The sequence below is a fragment of the Erpetoichthys calabaricus genome, chromosome 5, assembly GCF_900747795.2.
Source record: "Erpetoichthys calabaricus chromosome 5, fErpCal1.3, whole genome shotgun sequence".
Classification (NCBI taxonomy): Eukaryota; Metazoa; Chordata; class Cladistia; order Polypteriformes; family Polypteridae; genus Erpetoichthys; species Erpetoichthys calabaricus.
Window position 1 is genome coordinate 108236907 of NC_041398.2, and position 18455 is coordinate 108255361.

Genomic DNA, 18455 nt, shown 5'->3' on the forward strand with positions numbered 1-18455 from the left:
AGCATACTGTGCTGCCCATGAAGACAACCTTTTAAAAAACAGAATAAGCAGCTTCAGAAAATGTACAGTTTTTAGAAAATAAACATGTCATGAAAAAAATAAATGCAAAAATATGCTTGTTGTAGCACAAAAAGCTTAGGAAAATTATTTTATTTTTTTATGGTGGTATTTTAGTTTTAAAAATAAAAGATTTGGTCTCAGTAAATAAAGAACACAGTACATTCCTAGCTTTACTTACTCTATATTAAAGATATTGTTAGGCACCTCCAAAGGACACCATATACATATGTGCACATTATATGCTAGTGGCATACATACCATTCCCAAACCTGCTTAATTCAATTCAGGGTATTGATGGGGTCAGAGCCAGTCCCTGGAGCATCAAACTTCAGGAGCAAGCTAGGAGCCAAGACACCGGTTGATAGTTGGGCACTCAACCATGTTAAGAGGGCCTTGCAAAAAATTGAGGACTCTTGGTTCCCCTTTTATCAACAAGAACATTTATTTCTATAGCACATTTTCATACAAGGAATGTAGCTCAAGGTGCTTTACACAATATAAAAGAAGAGTTACAAGATGAAAAACAGCCAGTTAGATAGTTATATATAACTAAATAAATAATATATAAAAAAATTATAAAAATTCCATATGCACTTACATAACACAGATATACTATTGGTAGAATCCTAATTTGAAAATAAGTTTATTAAGTTCATTAAAATAAGTCTGATCTTTGGTCAGATGACTAGGGAGCACAGAAAAAAACAAACAAACAAAAAAAAAACTCCAGGGGTGAGATGCTGGAGTAAAAAGCAAAATCTGCAGAGATTCTAGGCCAAAAGATCTCCCAGTCCTAACTGGGCTTTCTATGTAACTTAAAGGTGCTAAAGTCAGTCTTATTATTTTTTAATATTCATATTAATTAATTTGATACATTTGATCTCGTAGACAAGAGTATCTTCTTTCATTTCATAATCAAAAGTGGCTGCACAGTACTGTAATCAGGTGGTGGTGGCCACAGGGAAACTGAAAAAAAAAATAGAGAAAAGTAGGGATTAATAATGATAGCACATCAATGAAGTATATAGTGTAGCAATGCCTATATAATCTGTTAGAAAAAAAAAATTAAGAAAAGGACAAACTGAATTTTTTTTTAATAGTTTTTTTAATTAATCAATGGTAAAGTCAATCAATGGTTAAGTATTCAAAATATTTGGTGCATAACAGCAAAAGGCCACCTCACCACTTGTTTTATGCTTAGCTCTCGGTATAATAAGCAAACCAGTGTTAGACAATCTGAGGTTACGACTGTGAATAAAGGAGGGAGGCAAGATTATTCAGAGCTCTATATACCATTAGCATTATTTTAAAATCTATTCTAAAGGACACAAGCAACCAAATGTAACAATGCTAAAACCAGTGCGATGTATTCAGATTTTCTTGTGCTGGGTAAGATTCTAGCTGCAGCATTTTGAGCTAACTGCAACCGATTGCTACCTTTCTTAGATAGTCCTGTTAGGAGAGCATTACATTAATTTAGTCAACTAAAAACAAAAACACGCATTCATTTTTCAGCACCTTGCAATGGTATAAGAGGTTGTGACAGATAGGGGGTGCTCTCGCTCCCTTGAACCCTTGGACACCACTCCAGACACCAGGTAAAAGTCCAATAATACTATTTATTATGACAATAATGTGCACAAAGCACCATCCACTCCACTATACTCATAAACAATACAATACTAATCAATAAACAATCCTCCACTCTCCCAGACGCGTTGCCACCCTTCCACCCAGCTCAGCTCATCGTCTGGTATCTCCCACAGTCTTTTATAGTCCGTGACCCAGAAGTGTTTCGCTCTCTCTGTCCATGTGACTAGGAACACTTCCGGGTCAGATAAAAACTCTTCTTCTTCATCCCGGAAGCACGTCATTCCTCCTGTCGCTGTGACTAAGACGTACTTCCGGGTTATAGGGCACGTAAGAGTCTCTGGGCCTCCCTGCAGTGTCCTCTAGCAGCCCCCATGGTATCCAGCAGGGCTGTGGATAAAAACTCCATTGTCCAGGATTCCCTGCTGGCCGTCGGGGCACCTCCATGCTGCAGGGAGAGATCACCTGGCGGCCTGGGGGTATTGGCAGGGATAAACGGCCGGCCACATATCACAAGGTGTAATGTTTGCAATATATCTTATGCAGTTCTAGTAATATAGTTAATGTGTGATTTTAAGTTCATAATCATACCAAACTTCTTAACTTCAGCCTTGACTTTGAGAGCCAAGGGGTCAATTTTATTTTTAAGATCTTCAATCTCTCCATTTTTCCCCAACAACCAAAATTTCTGTTTTTTCCTTATTTAGCTTGAGAAAATTACATTTCATCCATTCAGTAATAAAATACAGACATTGGATCAAAGGACACAGTCAGTGTCATCAGGTTCTATAGACAAGTAAATCTGTATGTTGTCTACATAACTATGTAGCTTACCTTGTGTTTAGAGAAAATCTGGCCTAATGGGAGCATGTAAATTGAAAATAATTTTGGGCCCAAAATAGATCCCCCATATGAAATATCATGGTTTCTTCAGCTACAATAACCATAACTAACAAAAATGTCCTGTGTGTTAAATAAGACTAAAACCAATTTAGGACAGTACCAGATAGACTCACCCATTGGCTGGGCGATTAATAAGAATGCTGCAGTCTATGGTGTTGAATGCTGTGCTCAATTCTAAAAGAATGAGAACAGATGCATTGCCTCCATCAGCATTAACCCGTAGGTCATTAACTACTTTAACCAATGTAGTCTCTGTACTGTAATTTAGTCTAAAACCTGACTGAAACCTATCAAGAATGGTGTGCTTATTCAAACTATTATTTAACTGATTAAAACCCACTTTTTCTACAACATTACTTAAAAAAGGCAAGTTAAAAATAGGTCTAAAGTAGTTAAAGACAGAGGCATCAAGATTGTTTTTCTTGAGCAGCTGTTTAACTATTGCTGTCTTAAGAGAATCAGGGAAACCCCAGTGTCTAATGAGGAGTTAGCTATATCAAGTACACTATCAATGAGCACATCAGAAACTTCTTTAAAGAGCATGTTGGACTTATTACAATGTGCATCATACAGACCAATCTCACTTCTGAAAAATGATGTTAAGATACTCTCCAAAGTCCTAGCTAGAAGGATTGAGAATAATAGCACCAGAGTAAACTGGATTTATTAAAGGTAGACATTTGGCTTCCAGTCTTCGACATCTATTTAATGTAATATATTCACCCATAAAGTCCAACATTTCAGAGATCTTATTACCTTTGGATACAGAAAAAGCATTTGATATGGTTGAATGGGATTACCTGTTCACCACTTTGCATAAATTTGGGTTTGGCCCTAACATACGTGCATGGATCAAACTACTGCATACCAATCCAGAAGCTTCAGTTTGTATTATAAACAATACCTTAGGCTACTTCAAACTAGAACGTGGTACTAGACAAGGATGTCCCTTGTCACCACAGCTATTTGCAATGGCCATTGAGCCATTGGCTGTTCACTTTCGAAATACATCAGAGATAAAAGGGATTTTCAGAGAAGGACATGAACAGAAAATATCACTATATGCAGATGATATGGTACCATATATATCAGACCCACACAATTCAGTGCCTGCAGCCCTAACTGTACTAGTACAATTTCCCAAGATATCTGGACTCAAAATTAATTTAAACAAAAGTATGCTTTTTCCAGTGAATTCTCTATCAATCAGCATTAGATTGGACACCTTCTCTTGTATCATTGCAGATCAGTTTAAATATCTAGGCATAAACATCACAAGTAAATATAAAGCTCTTTTTCAATAAAATTTTGCTGTCTGCATGGACAAAATTAAACAAGACGTGCATAGACGGTCTACCCTCCATCTTACTTTAGCAGGGAGAATTAACACTGTCAAGATGAATATCCACCCTAAGCTTCTGTTTGTATTTCAAAACATCCTCATATACATTAACAAATATTTTTTTTAACAAATTAGATTCAATGATAACCTAATTTATTTGGAATTCTAAATATTCATGCATCAAACAGGGCGACCCTACAATGACATAAATTGGAACGAGGCATGGTTCTGCCTAATTTTCAGTTTTATTACTGGGTGCCAAACATACAAGCTATAAAAGCCTGGACACTGACACAAACAGGTGAACACACACTAACTTGGTCTGCAATAGAAATGAACTGCTGCAGTACCTCTTTATATACCTTGCTTTGTACACCAGTAAACACAAGGTATCGTCAATATACTAAGAACCTAATTGTCCTTCTTTCACTCAGAATATGGAACCAATGCAGGAAGTACTTCAAGTCAGAGAATATTTTATCTGTGGCACCTCTACATGATAACTACCTTTTTCCACCCCCTCAAACTTACACAGTTTTTAATGTTTGAAAAACATATGGGATTAAATCATTTAGATATTTGTATATAAATAATGTCTTTGCATCTTATGAACAATTACACTCTAAATTTAGTTTCCATCAACACAATTTTTCCATTACCTCCAAATTAGAAACTTTGCTAAACAAAGTCTGTCCAGTTTTCCTTACCTCCCATCTATTTCTATTCCAGAAGAGATAATGATCAGTCTTGGGAACTCAGACAGCATTTCTATAATATATAAAACACATTTTAAAGTCCCTTCCTTTTAAAGATCCCAAAGTACAGTGGGAAAAGGATCTCTTACTTAACATTTCAGAAAAGGGGTGGAAGGCAGTCATGCACAGAATTCACTCTAGCTCCATATGTGCAAAGCATTCAGTTATTCAACTTAAAATATTTTATCGAGCACATTTATCTTGTTTAAAATTATACAAAATGTTTCCAGGGCAAGATCCAACCTGTGAACGTTGCAGTCAACCTCCAGCTTCACTAGGCTACATGTTTTGGGTGTGTACCAAATTAACATCATTCTGGACAAAAATCTTTAAATGCCTATCAAACAGCCTTGGTGTCACAATCACTCATAATCCACTAATAGCTGTGTTTGGTTTACTCCCGGATGGACTTAAAGTGAAGAAGGACAAACAACCTGTAATTGCCTTTACTTCACTAGTAGCACATAGACTTATCTTGCACAACTGGAAGAATTCTAACCCACCTCTTTTAAGTCAGTGGATAACTGATGTTATATACTACTTGAAATTGGAAAAAATCAAATTCTCTCAGAGGATCTGTTCAAAACTGTTTTTTAAAACCTAGCAGGATCTAATCAATAATATTTTAGAATAAGCACCTACTGTATATTGGGGAGAAAGACTCCTTTCCCTTTGTACTACTTTCAAAAGTTTTACTCTGGCTGTTGGCCTTTCTCTTTTTCTCATGGGTGGGGACTGAATTGAATTTAGTTTCGTTAAGTCTGACTTGATTGTATGGAATGTTACATGTTAATTCAATAAAAGTTATAAAAAATAATAAAATAAAGAACATGTTGGGACTATCAATTATTCTGTAAAGTTCAGGTAAGCCTATTTTAGTGAAGCAATTATGTTGACTATAGTGAGTTTCATAAGGTTCAACAGTATAGGCCTTTGAGGACTGCAATATTGTTTATTTTGTAATTAAAGAATGCTGCAAAAGCTTCTCATGTTTGGCTTGAAATATTCAGGAGGCAATCTGCTGAGTCAGTTGGGTTTTGAAAATGATCGATAGTAGAAAATAAAACTCTTGGATTTCTTGCATTTTCATTTATAATTTTAGAAAAACAGGACTGCCTCTCTAGTCATACTGCTTTTCAGTATTCAGTAATATGCACCAGTAATATTTGTAGTGAACTATTAATTTTGTTTTTCTCCATTTACTCTCAGCCTTGCGGCATGTCCGCCTAAGTGTAGACAGAGCATGAGTCTTCCAAGGTATTCTGGTGCTGGTAGATTCTTTAACATTTTTTTCTGGGACTGCAATGTTAATTACAGCACTCATCTTAGCATTAAAATTGTCCACCTTACTGGTTACATTTCTGGCCATATTAGGATAACCAATATTCTCAAAATGGTCACACATAATATTAGCAAATGTAGGGGAGGCTGTGGCATCAAAATACCATTTTCTACTGATAATTCTGCTTTTTAGTGCAAGTCACCGGTATTTCTACATCAAATAAAATGCAGAAATGGTCTGATACACCAGTGTCTATAACCTGCTTCAGATGCATTATATTTAGGAGGTCGATAAGCCCTGTCCTTGTTTTTCTCAAAGACTGTTGGAGCTTCTCATAATATCTTGTACTTGTGCATTGGGAAAACAAGAAACAAAAGTTTTATGTTTAGGGCATGAAATTACTTTTGGCTCATTCCAATAAACTCTAAACTACCCACATTTTTTAAGTGTGTATTGTTCTTGTTTCCCTGCTAGTCTGAAATGCCAAAGTCTGCTTTTGCATCCTAAGTACCATGAGTCAGCTTTGAATGAGATACCATCTTTTCTGAAAGTTTTATGAGGGTGTCTCTGTGGCACCTGAGCCGAGGCTATGAATTTCTGTGCCATTGTGAGAGTGAATGGATAGAGGGTACAAGGAAAGGTAAAAAAAAAACCCAGCTAATTTGTACACGACCCTGCAGGTTTTGGTTTAAGTGGGGAGCCGACAAGTAAATGCCTGGGTGAGCCGTTCCAAAAGAATAACATTATACAATCTGTGACAGGGCTTCAGTGTTAGCCGCCAGCCAGAGACGCAGTCTTCCAGTTTTGGCAGAGCTAGAAAAGTGCTGAGATGGCAGACTAATATTCTTGTAGAAACTAGCTGGATGCGACTGATGTACTGAAAAAACTACTGATCTACTGCAGAAAACGGACCCATGCTGTGTGAGCTATAACCGGGAAACTACTTTTATATTAAGCTGATTTATTTTTATACAGTGAACTTCACTTTGATGAACTCAATGTCTGATACACACTTATCCATAAAATATTATTATAATAATAAGACATCTTCCAATAAAATGAAAAACATCAGTGTAATATGTGTTTGTAATATATAAAAATGAGGACTCAATTATTCTTTATTTAGCCCATATCTTATACAGTGTGACTTGCAAAAATCAAAATGTTTCAGTTCTTGCAAACTACAATTGGACTCAGAATGATAATCTTAGGTGGAGTACAAGAAGTTGCCCCTAGGTGTCTTATCACTTTAAGAGAAGTGATCATACGTTTAATAAAGCAGTGTATGGACACCTGGTAGTTCAACTCAATGTGGTATTACCCCACTCTTGCATTGGGCACATGGAAACTCGATTGTTTCATCGTTTGGGTGAAATGACCTGTTGCTGTCATAGTCCCCTTTGCATGCACCCAAAATGCCCTGATGGTAGATCGGCCCTTGTTGCAAACACTATATGTCAGTTTATTAGTATAAAAAGTAGATTAAAGGTGAGTAAGATCAGAAAAACTGTTTGATACTCAGAATAGACCTGATGCAAAGTATATGCCGTTTCAAGGTGGCACATGAGGATATGTGACTTCGAGATGCAACAGAACATCAATAAATTTGAAGCAGTTCAAATGGTCAGAGGAACCTCCTTCCAACACTTAAGAACAACAAAAGAGTACAGTAAGAGCTGTACTTTTTAGTGCATATGGCCCAAAGATGAGCAGTGAAGTGGCAGATTAAAGCAGAAAAATGGCCTTCAGGGAGGTTTGCTTAAGAGATAACACACTGGAGATATTGAGAAACAGAACCATGTGGCAAGCTCTGGGTCAAGGATATGAATTATGAACAAAATCATAAAAGTGCAAGAAGTGTTACTATAATAAGGGATAGAATACACCACGTTGGCACTAGCCAACAAGTTGGAGGGGTATTTTTTTTTATTAGGTTTTTTTTACCTTCATGATACTGATAATACAATACAGTAAGTAAATGGTAGTAACAAACATCCTCAAACTGATCTACACTTTGATAAATTTATATTAAAAGATAAGTTTGGAATTTTTCAAGTCAAGGTTATTTTTTTCACAATCATGGTATAAAGTAAATATCCCACAAGAAACTGAAATCTAAAGTGAAACATATTTTTTAAACTAAAAAAAAATATCTATATATAACTAACCTGCTCTTGCGTTTTATAATGGAGAAATTACTTTTGGCTCATTCCCATAAACTCTAAACTACCCACATTTTTTAAGTGTGTATTGTTCTTGTTTCCCTGCTAGTCTGAAATGCCAAAGTCTGCTAATGGGTCCCACGGTGAAGAAAAGCATTAAAACTTACTTAGTACATCCACTTTGAAGTAGCAAAGTTTTCGTTTTAAGAAAAATGGGCCTCGTGCGTTTCTAAGGCATGTTTGTAACATTAAAACTAAACTGGATATAATACATTTTATTGCAAATTCTTGGTACTATTTTCTCGAGGTAAGGATAAGTTTCATGTTCACTTGTCCCCAGTACCCATTAGGTCTATTACAAAACACAAGCTAGTTCGTTTTTAAAATGTTTAAAATATGCTTCACTTTAGAACTCAACATTTTTAAAAAAATTACTGCACTCTGTGGTGATATGAGCAAGAAGCATACATAGAATTAATTTTAATGATGTGGCACACATTATATGCTTTTCCTTCCACATCTTAAAGATGCTTGTTAGGTGAATGTGAATAAGGACGTGTGCATGAGTTGACCCTGCAATGGACTGGCACATTACCAGGGGTTGATTGCTCCCTTGTACCTTACAGCACTAGGATAGGCTGTGGTTCCTCCATGACCTGAGAATGTTATTTATGTTGCATAGATGTATGAATAAATACACAGGCCTAAATAAAAAGTGTTAGTCAATCATAAAACTTCATAGTTAATCCATATCCATTGCAAAATGAAGCACATGCAGGAGTAGTCTACCTAAACTATTTTTTTCTGCTTAGAAATATTTTGTGAATTCTCTGCATTTAAATGGGTAACCTTGTCATACCTTTTTGAGTTTTAAAGCTTTTAATTTTACAAAACAGAAAGCTGATTAACCAAGCCAGTATCCTTATTTCATGCATTAATTTTTATAGAACTGTTAAATGGCTTTGTGTAAACTTTGGCAACACACACCTTGGTTTTCATTTCCTGTCACTGTGCTGCACTTTGATTTTCCCTGTAGACATGCTGAACGTAATTCATTCTAAATCCTCTTGTATCTAAAATATCCAACATATCAAATTTGTAAAAATTAATAATAAATGCAGCATGGAATAGAAAGTCATTAAAATAACCAATGCAAGAAAAAGCTTACCAGGATGGGACTGACAGAAAGGCAGGACGTGGAGCGAGCCGGTGAGAGTAAGCAAGTGAACAAGCAAGAGAGCCATGGACCACGAATCTGGCAGCAGGAGTTGAAAACATGGCGTGGAGCCCTGCCTGGGTCATAGACGGCAGCAGGGGCCCAAGCCTAGAAGCAGCGCAGGAGGATGACTTAACTGCTGATTAGGGGACTCTTTGGCTGCAATGACATGTTTGGGGTTAAGCCAAGGAGGTGTGTTTATCGGAATGCACCAGTGGTTGTATTTCTTAGGAGGGATACCTGCCACTGTTTTAACCTTGTTTTTAGGGAAGTATTTATTTGGTTTTTAACCTCCACAACTCACTTGTTATTATGGATTATTTATTTATTATGGAATTTTTGCACATCACTTTCACACCTATCCCTTGCTTTGTGGGAGTGTCCTCATTTGCTGGGTTCATCCTTCAGGTATGTTATTGGTAGTAGCACATTCAAGAGGCTCCCAAAAGGACCCTGGAGTGTGGGACTAGCCCACACCGTCAGGCTGTCTCACAGATAACCTCATGTACACAGCTAGCACTGGGGACAGTAGTATGATGGACACAAATATGGGTACAAGGTCCTCCAAAAGACCTTCATATGACAGCAACTTGGCATGGAAACCTCACCTGGTGTAGTCAAAAGCAGGCAAATTACAATTTTGTCATACTAGATAACCAATAGCATCTCCACACATGCACCTAGTAGAAAATGAGAAAAGCTGATTTAGCAAAGTGCATAGGGCATTAGGCTTTAAATAGACTGTAAATAATCAATACTGTATGAACAATACAGTATGCAAGAAATAGCTCAGCCTCTCACAAATGCATGCCCTAGGCAAATATATTTTCATTTTTTGACGTATTTCACATTTTTAAAAATGTATCACAAATGAATGCCTCTACAACAGTCTGTATACCTGATATCATTCATATCTATTATACTTCATTCATTATTTACCTTTACTTCTGTTGCTTATAAAAGTGGATTACTTTAATTTTCTCTTATTATTTTTAGGCTTACTGTGCAAGCTGAATGCCCAATGCACCTTGAAGATTTTCCCATGGACACTCATGCCTGCCCATTAAAGTTTGGTAGCTGTAAGTATTCTATAAAAGAAGTAAACCTCTTAGCAAATAGCTTTAGGCTATTTCATGAAACTTGTAAACAAAAGACATGAAACTTTGTAACAGAATTGTTAACTTTATGAGAAAATGCACTAAAACATAAAGATGTAATTTTATTCAGCAGTGATGAATTTATTTTTTTTGAAGGGTCTAAATCAGGGGCTCTCAAACTTGGTCCAGGAGACCCACTGTGGCTGCAAGTTTTTGTTCCAGCCAGCTTCTGTTTTTAATTGGACTCACAGGCTAATTAAGTTAACCGCTATTTCCCACATTCTGTGTTTAGGGAACAATACAGAAATACATACATACATATATATATATATATATATATATATATATATATATATATATATTAGTAAGAAGAACGACCATAAAAGACATTGAGAAGGTTTGGGGCAGCCACCCATATAATTTTTCCCGGCTGCAAAATTGATGCCAAAGCACATGTTCATACAACAGAGTCCAAAACAGAACTGCCTTACTGGCGCAAGATGGTGGCTTTAAAGGCCATTGGAGGAAGTGATGTCATCAGGACCAGAACCGAAAGTGACGTCGTTGGCTGCCCCTGAGCTGCGCAGGATTTCCCTAGAATGGTCTGTAAAAGATCGAGAGGGAGAATTAGTGCACTTCGCCACTCCCTGGTTCGGAGTGGAATTACATGTACTCAAGCCCTTTAGTTGTCTCCTAAACACTCATGTGTGACAATATAAATATATATATATATATATATATATATATATATATATATATATATATATATATATATATATATATAGCAGGTGTTCTAATTGCTTAGTTAGCAGGTGTTCTAATTGCTTAATTAATAATCCATTATTTATTAATTAGTGGGTCTGACACTACAGTAAAGTAGTCCCAGCCTTTCACAATTCTGTGTTGTTTTATTGGGTGTCTGCTCTGCTAGTTTTTAATTGTCATTATTATGACACAATGAAGGGAACAAACTGAATAGAGAAATGGCAAAATATAATGAAATCAACAACAGAGAGTTAAGCATTTAAATCTATAGCAAAAATAGAAATATTTCTAAATGTCTTATAAATGTAAAAGTCATGCTGCTGTGCGTTTCTAAATGTAGAATAAGAGAACAGAAAAAATACCAGCTAATTAAATGAGATCAGTGCTATCTGTAGTTGTCACTGATTATGAATCTGGTTGAAACAAAAACCTGAAGCCACAGTGGGCCCTAAGGTCCGAGTCTGAGAACCCCTGGTCTAAATATTAAGATATATAAAGAAATTTTGTCATGAAAAATTGTAACATTTGTGGTAAAATTTAACCTATATAAATAAAGTTAAGAATGTCTGTCTGTATGCCCAGATATCACTCAAGCACAGCTCAACCGGTTTACATGACATTTGGTATGTATGTTTACCTTGGTTTCTGTCATCCACACTACAGCTGGGGGTGTGGAGGGGGGAGGGGAATGGAGAGTGTTTACTCAGTGGCAGCTTCTTTGAGAAATCTTACTCTGTGACTCCTTATTTTCTTACATCTTCAGTATCAAATCAAGGATGCATACAATCAGATTGTCATAAAAGTTTACGAATAAATTAAAAGTAGAAACGTTTAATATCATTGTATGGTGTACCTTGGTACTATCCCAGGGGTAAACTTGTGGACTTTGATGGTTAAACGTTTATATTGAGGGTACTGATCTAGCCAGTCATGTTCTGTGGGATAAATCCAGTATGTTTTGCTACTTCTATTTCCCTTTTTTATTCATTTTCAAATAACACATTCTCTAGAAGTATATCCAATTTGAATCCAAGATATGTCGATGCCAGAAGAAAGTGTCTGATGCGGGATTCTGAAAGCAAAGAATAGCAAAGCAACCATATGAAGCCGTACCATAGCTCTTTGCAGCCACATAATAGAGGCTGAAATATTGATAGACGATGGAACAGGTCTAATCGTTTTTATCTCAAGAATATGTCTGGTTCCCAATAATTTCTCTTCTCATTTAAATGTCTGCAATTTCCTATTTGTGTCTGCTTTGCTATGACCATAAAAAATCAAAATGTCAGACACTGAAAATTGCAGACATTGATTTAAGAACAGATTTTCTCTCATGTGCAACTTTATATTGCTTAGTAAGCAATGGCCTGTCTTTAAATAAATAAACTATTGAATGGCTGGCTTGATTTCCATGGGTGTGTCTGCTTGGGAGGTTTGTGAGGTAACTGAGATGAGACGCACCTGCACGTGAGGGTGTGGTTTGGCTCAATTGCTTCATTGGCTTTCTGCGGTGCACGATTGAGTTGCTGCACACGCGGAGGCATTTAAAAGGGAACCGGCATGGAGGAAAGGAGGAAAAACATGAAAGGAAGACTGATCAGGATGAGAAGAAAGAAAGAAAGAAAGAAAGAAAGAAAGAAAGAAAGAAAGAAAAGGCTGTTAAAAGTTGGGAACGAGAGAAAGGCAGGACACAGAGAGAGCCGGTCTGAGTAAGTGAGAGAACGAGCAAGAGAGAGACATAAAACCTCAGGGGCATGAGCCTGGCAGCGGGAGTTGAAAACATGGAGAGGTGCCCTGCTAGAGTCATAGATAGCAGGAGGGGACCTGAGCCTAGAAGCAACACCGAAGGTTGGCTGATCTGCTGATTAGGTGCCTCTTTGGCTGCAAGGACATGTTTGGGGTTAAGCCACGGAGACGTGCTTATCAGAATGCACCAGTGGTTGCAGTTTTTAAGATGGATACCTTCCACTGTTTTAACCTTGTTTTTAGGGATGTATTTATTTGGATTTTAATCTCCACAACTCACTTGTTTTTATGGATTATTTATTTATTGTGGAATTTTTGCACTTTACTTTTGGATGCTTGGATTAATTGTTTTAATAAAAGCACTTATCACTTTCACACCTAGCCCTTGCTTTGTGTGAGTGTCCTCATTTGCCGGGCTCATCCCTCAGGTATGTTATTGGTAGTAGCAGGTTTTTGAGGCTCCCAGAAGGATCCGGTAGCATGGGGCCAACCCACACTGTCACACAATGCCAAAGATAACCTCATGTACACAGCTAGAACTGGAAACAGTAGTATGACTGACACTAACATGGGTCCAGGGACCTCCAAAAGACCTTTGTATGACAGCAGCTCAGTGTGGAAACCTTACCTGGTATAATCAAAAGCAGACAAGTTCCAATATTGTCTTACTAGATAACCAATGGCATCTCCACACATGCACATAGAGAATGAGAAAGGCTGATTTAGCAAAATGCATAGGGCATCAGGCTTTATATAGACTGTAAATAATCAATACTGTATAAACTTGATACTTCATGACTTTAGCTGATTTTTTTAAAGAAGCTTATAAGCATAATTTTCATAAATAATATGATTCAGAAGTCAGTCATGTCAGTCAGTCAGTCATTATCCAACCCGCTATATCCTAACACAGGGTCATGGGGGTCAGCTGGAGCCAATCCCAGCCAGCACAGGGCACAAGGCAGGAACAAACCCTGGGCAGGGCGCCAGCCCACCGCAGGGTACACACACACACACACACACACACACACACCAAGCACACACTAGGGACAATTTAGGATTGACGGTGCAACTAACCTGCATGTCTTTGGACTGTGGGAGGAATACCGGAGCACCCGGAGGAAACCCACGCAGACATGGGGAGAACATGCAAACTCCACGCAGGGAGGATCCGGGAAGCGAACCCAGGACTCCTTACTGCGTCACCTTGCCGCCCCAATTTAGAAGTTCTCTACAAAAATTGAAGATGCAAATTGCAAACAAAGGCCATTCCACCCTGTTCTTCTATCCAGCTATATGACCACTAGCTATTTCATCAGGCATACAAAGGTGCAATGAACTAATTCACCACCCTGACACAGAAGAGTGCTGCACTGCAGTTGTTGTTAGATAGAAGCATATCATATCAAGAAAAAAGCATTGTTCTCAGTATAGTGTTGATAACACTGTATCTCTGTCACTTTCTGCTATCCTTCTTCACTCTCTTCAGCATCACTTAGACCATGGTATTAGCAACAACAATGACAACAGTCAATGGTAATTTCCCTCAGTTGACATATGAAAATGGTAAAACTCCAGGAGGCTAAACAGTGTGTGACCCAGATTCAAGTTTCTTCTACCCTGATTTTATGATGCCTTAGATTGAAAAACTCAAGAGTTTTGGGGAAGCTGGTTAGCCTGTTAGGTATGGCCAACAACCCTGGAAAGGCAGGCACTCCCTAAACCCCTTATTTTGCTCTGCACATTTCTACAGAGGGATTTGTAGTTTTACCAGTTTACTTAAGAAACGTGTGAGTATTTTGATTGTGCTTCAGACTCTCACTGGCCGAGCACATCATTTCAAAAATATTTTGAAATGGGACCCAGCTGTTTAATGATTCTAGAATGTTCAGAAGCAGTAGTCTTCTCAGATGCTATACATCAATTTATGTTTGTTAGAGGCATAAGTAAAACCCGAGGGGGTGGCGCGGGTGGCTTGCCACACTTTTGCTGGAGAAACCAGATGGCAAGTGGGTGTTTGCGTAACACAACAGGGCTCTCATCCATGTGGAACACAGTTATTGTGTAATGTCATGGGAGTTCTTGGAAGTGGCACAGGCTACTCATTGCTTCTGCCCTTACCTATATAATTTTCAGATTTACTGTTGACTACAGAGCAGATGGCTCAATGGCTAAACGTCAATAAGAAGCAGAATTCTGAAATCAAGCATTGGGCTGGAAAAAAGCATAGAAATGCTGGTGCAGTCTTCCAGTGACTGAATTGTTAGACTCACCTAGCATGGAGTTAAACATGTACTGTATGTGTGCAGTATTTACTGTTAATGGTCCAGGTTCATGTGATGGACATTATAGGTGTGGCCCTAAAAAACTGCAGGCATCTGATAACTGTTAATAAGTTAGACAGTTAGCAAGAATCAAACTACTCTGGAGATTTATGTGTACTCCACTTTGAAGAAGTCTGATACTGTGTAACTATTAGGATGTTATAGAAATTTCAAAGTGTCTCTTTAGCTAAGTAACCAAGTCCTCTTCCAGTGGTGAGCAACAGTAGTGCAAACTAGTTGTCCTTTTTGCACATCAGGTTGAGTGCAAACATCTGGATGATATGCATTTTAAAGACAGCAAAACCTTGGAGCAGCACTACATATTTGGTATTGGTGAGTTTGCTACTGAATCATAGGACATCATATTGCTAATTGTGCATGTCTGGCATCAGAGCACTTTCAAAAGAAATCTAAAGCCACACTTTAAAAACTTAGAGGTGCAGTACATCTTGGAGTCTGTGGGCCATTTTACAAGATGGACTAAGGCATATGCCCTGTAAGAACTGAGTTTAGGCAATGCGACAGAAAGCATGGTCCCTAGGACAGAGTTTCCAGAGGATATACAGATATATAGGAGAGGATTTCTTAATTTCACTTTCTCATCAAGGTGTGTCAGCATTCTGGAGTGAGAGAGTGATGAGGTGTTACAAAATTAAACTGCTACATATTAAAAAATATATTTTTTATACTGAATTTGGATTCATATACATATTTGCACTTCATGCGTTGATCTTTATACTGCTGAAGGCTCCCCATAACATTGAAATAGTTCTGTGGTGGCTAATAGTGGTTACAATGTGTGCTAAAAATTTAAACCATTATTGTGAAATGTGTCAGTGCTTTGCATTTACTCTGTTTCATTGCTTTGATTTTTTAATATGTATAACAGAATGGAATTTAGGGATCAAAATGGCATGTGACATGAGCATTACAGAGATGGCCCCCATATATTATTATTCCACTAAAATGGAAAGACCAACAGTGGCAGTAAATCTTGTAGGCTCAGAGATTATCCCACAATTGGTTACTCCTCTTGCACAAAGGTAAAGAAGTGTAACTGGGCATATTTAAGAAATTAGCTAGTATCCTGCTAAATGTTGAGAAGCTAGATGACTGGTAATGTATACCTTTTAAGATACCCTTGTAATTGGAAATTGTCTCTTTATGATAGACAACAGGGACTTATCCTGTGATGGTAAGCACCAGATGGGTCATAGTAATTTTTTTATTTTGCCTATTTTAATATTTTCTTATGGAGTCTTAGTTATCCTTCTTTTTGTATCTTTTGTATATAATAGGAAATCCTCTCCTTTGTGGCATAAGCAATTTCTCCGCTCGGTTTTGCAGACTGGCGGCACCCAGCGTCAAAGCATTGCTACTGTTCCTGTGTGGTCACCCTTTCTTTCTTAGATCCACATTCCTGACGTGGCTTTATAAATATACTGAAACTAACTGCATATTGTTTATTAGTGTAACGCATCTGATTGTAATTAACCTGCAGCAATATAATGGTCCAGGGAACAGCCATAGTATTCCAAATACCATAACTGCTTTAGCGTTGTTACTCTCACACTGCATCTTCTTCTTCTTTCAGCTGCTCCCATTAAGGGTTGCCACAGCAGATCATCTTTTTCCATATTACTCTCACTGCACCACTCGGAGTATTTATATCACTGTATATGAGTGGGGTATCACAGCTGCAGCTGATTGGAAAGAGAATTATCGGTATACAGCATGAAGCAGACACTGCCTCAGCCACGGCAAAACGCTTCAGAGACCTTCCTGTACGGACTTCGCGGTTTAGAAAACGTTTCATCCCAAGAACTATAAATGCACTCAATCAGTCCCTCAAGTGCTCCTTGTAGAACTGTTTGAACTTATATGTACAATTACCTCACTGTAAACTTGCACTACAGTTATAATATTGCACAACCTGCGCCACTTTATAAAGCGCATATTTACATATGATGACGATATAATTTTTAAGATGAAATGCAGCAAAATATGTTGATTATATTATACAGATAAAACTTTAACTTCATTTACATAATCTGTATTGTTAATAATTAAACATGTGAGGACACAGTGCCACAGCGCTAGCTAGTTCAGGGATTGTTCCTGCATTGCGTTGTATTCTTGCTGGTGCTGACGCGACACTGGAAGGATAGACGGATAGAATAATTAAACATGTACTACGAAGATATTTCAATGTTCCTTAAAAGTTTCGAAGAATCTGCGTTCTAAGCTTACAAATGGCTTCACATCTGTTACAGAGCTGATTGTGTGGCGATTGGGTATTTGGAGAAAGAAAAGTAAGGGCAGGAATTGGGGGTTAGTACGTTTGAAAGAGACAGTACTTCTGTAATAAATTATTTCATCGAAGGTCGCGCATGGCGCAGCAAGCCTCTTGCGTGAGACATGAACAAGCACTGCGCCACCGTGTTCCCATGTTTAATAACATGCTTTAACTCCTATCATCATGAAAAAGATATCATGTATACATCTCAGTATTTTAATTATTCAGAGAGCTGTAATATCATGAATGTAATGGATTATGTGTCTTGTCGGAGAAAAAGAAAGCCCATTTAAGAAGCAGGTAGTGATTCACACACATAGAAGATCAAATATAGAACAAAGCATTTAATGTACTACTTTAGTTACAATGGGATTTGAGAATCTAGTAAATTAAACGATTTTAAGATGAAGTTTATGATGTTCTACTTTAATGGCAAAATAAACTACGTGATTAAAGTGGAAATTTCTAGATTAAAGTTGACATTTCGTGCTTTTTTCCCCACTGTGTGCCTATTTTTTTTTGTCTGTACCCTAATAAGCTTTCATATGACACTCAGATGGTGGGCTACGACTCGCCATTTCATGGCAACTTTGATATGTGATTTCTTTGTTATTTCGGGGCACTGTGCGACTTTGTGAACTTGAGCTTTTGAGTTTCTCCGACACTCTGTCACTCAATCAACTTTCTTTTGTTAATTATACCACTGTTTAAACCAACAAATAGTACGTTTTTCCTTTGCCTCCACTTGGTATTCGCTGAAATTCTTATATTTTCCCCCATGCTTTTCCCATTGTCTTTTCACAGAAGGCTATTTACATTGATTTGCATATTCAAAGAGGCGTAATTCTGGGAGGAGTTGGGGCGGGACAGAAGGCGCATGCACGTGTGTTTTTTTTCACGCTGATTCCTGCATCTGG

General features: G+C 37.6%; 1 protein-coding gene across 1 annotated transcript in view; it reads left to right on the plus strand.

Moving 5' to 3' along the window:
* Nucleotides 1-18455, plus strand: part of gabra2a (gamma-aminobutyric acid type A receptor subunit alpha2a) — a 353372-nt gene that overhangs the window by 177656 nt on the left and 157261 nt on the right. Inside the window, exon 6 of the mRNA XM_051928333.1 lies at nt 10307-10389. Within this exon, the coding sequence (XP_051784293.1) occupies nt 10307-10389 (83 nt within the window). The remainder of the gene's footprint in view (nt 1-10306; nt 10390-18455) is intronic.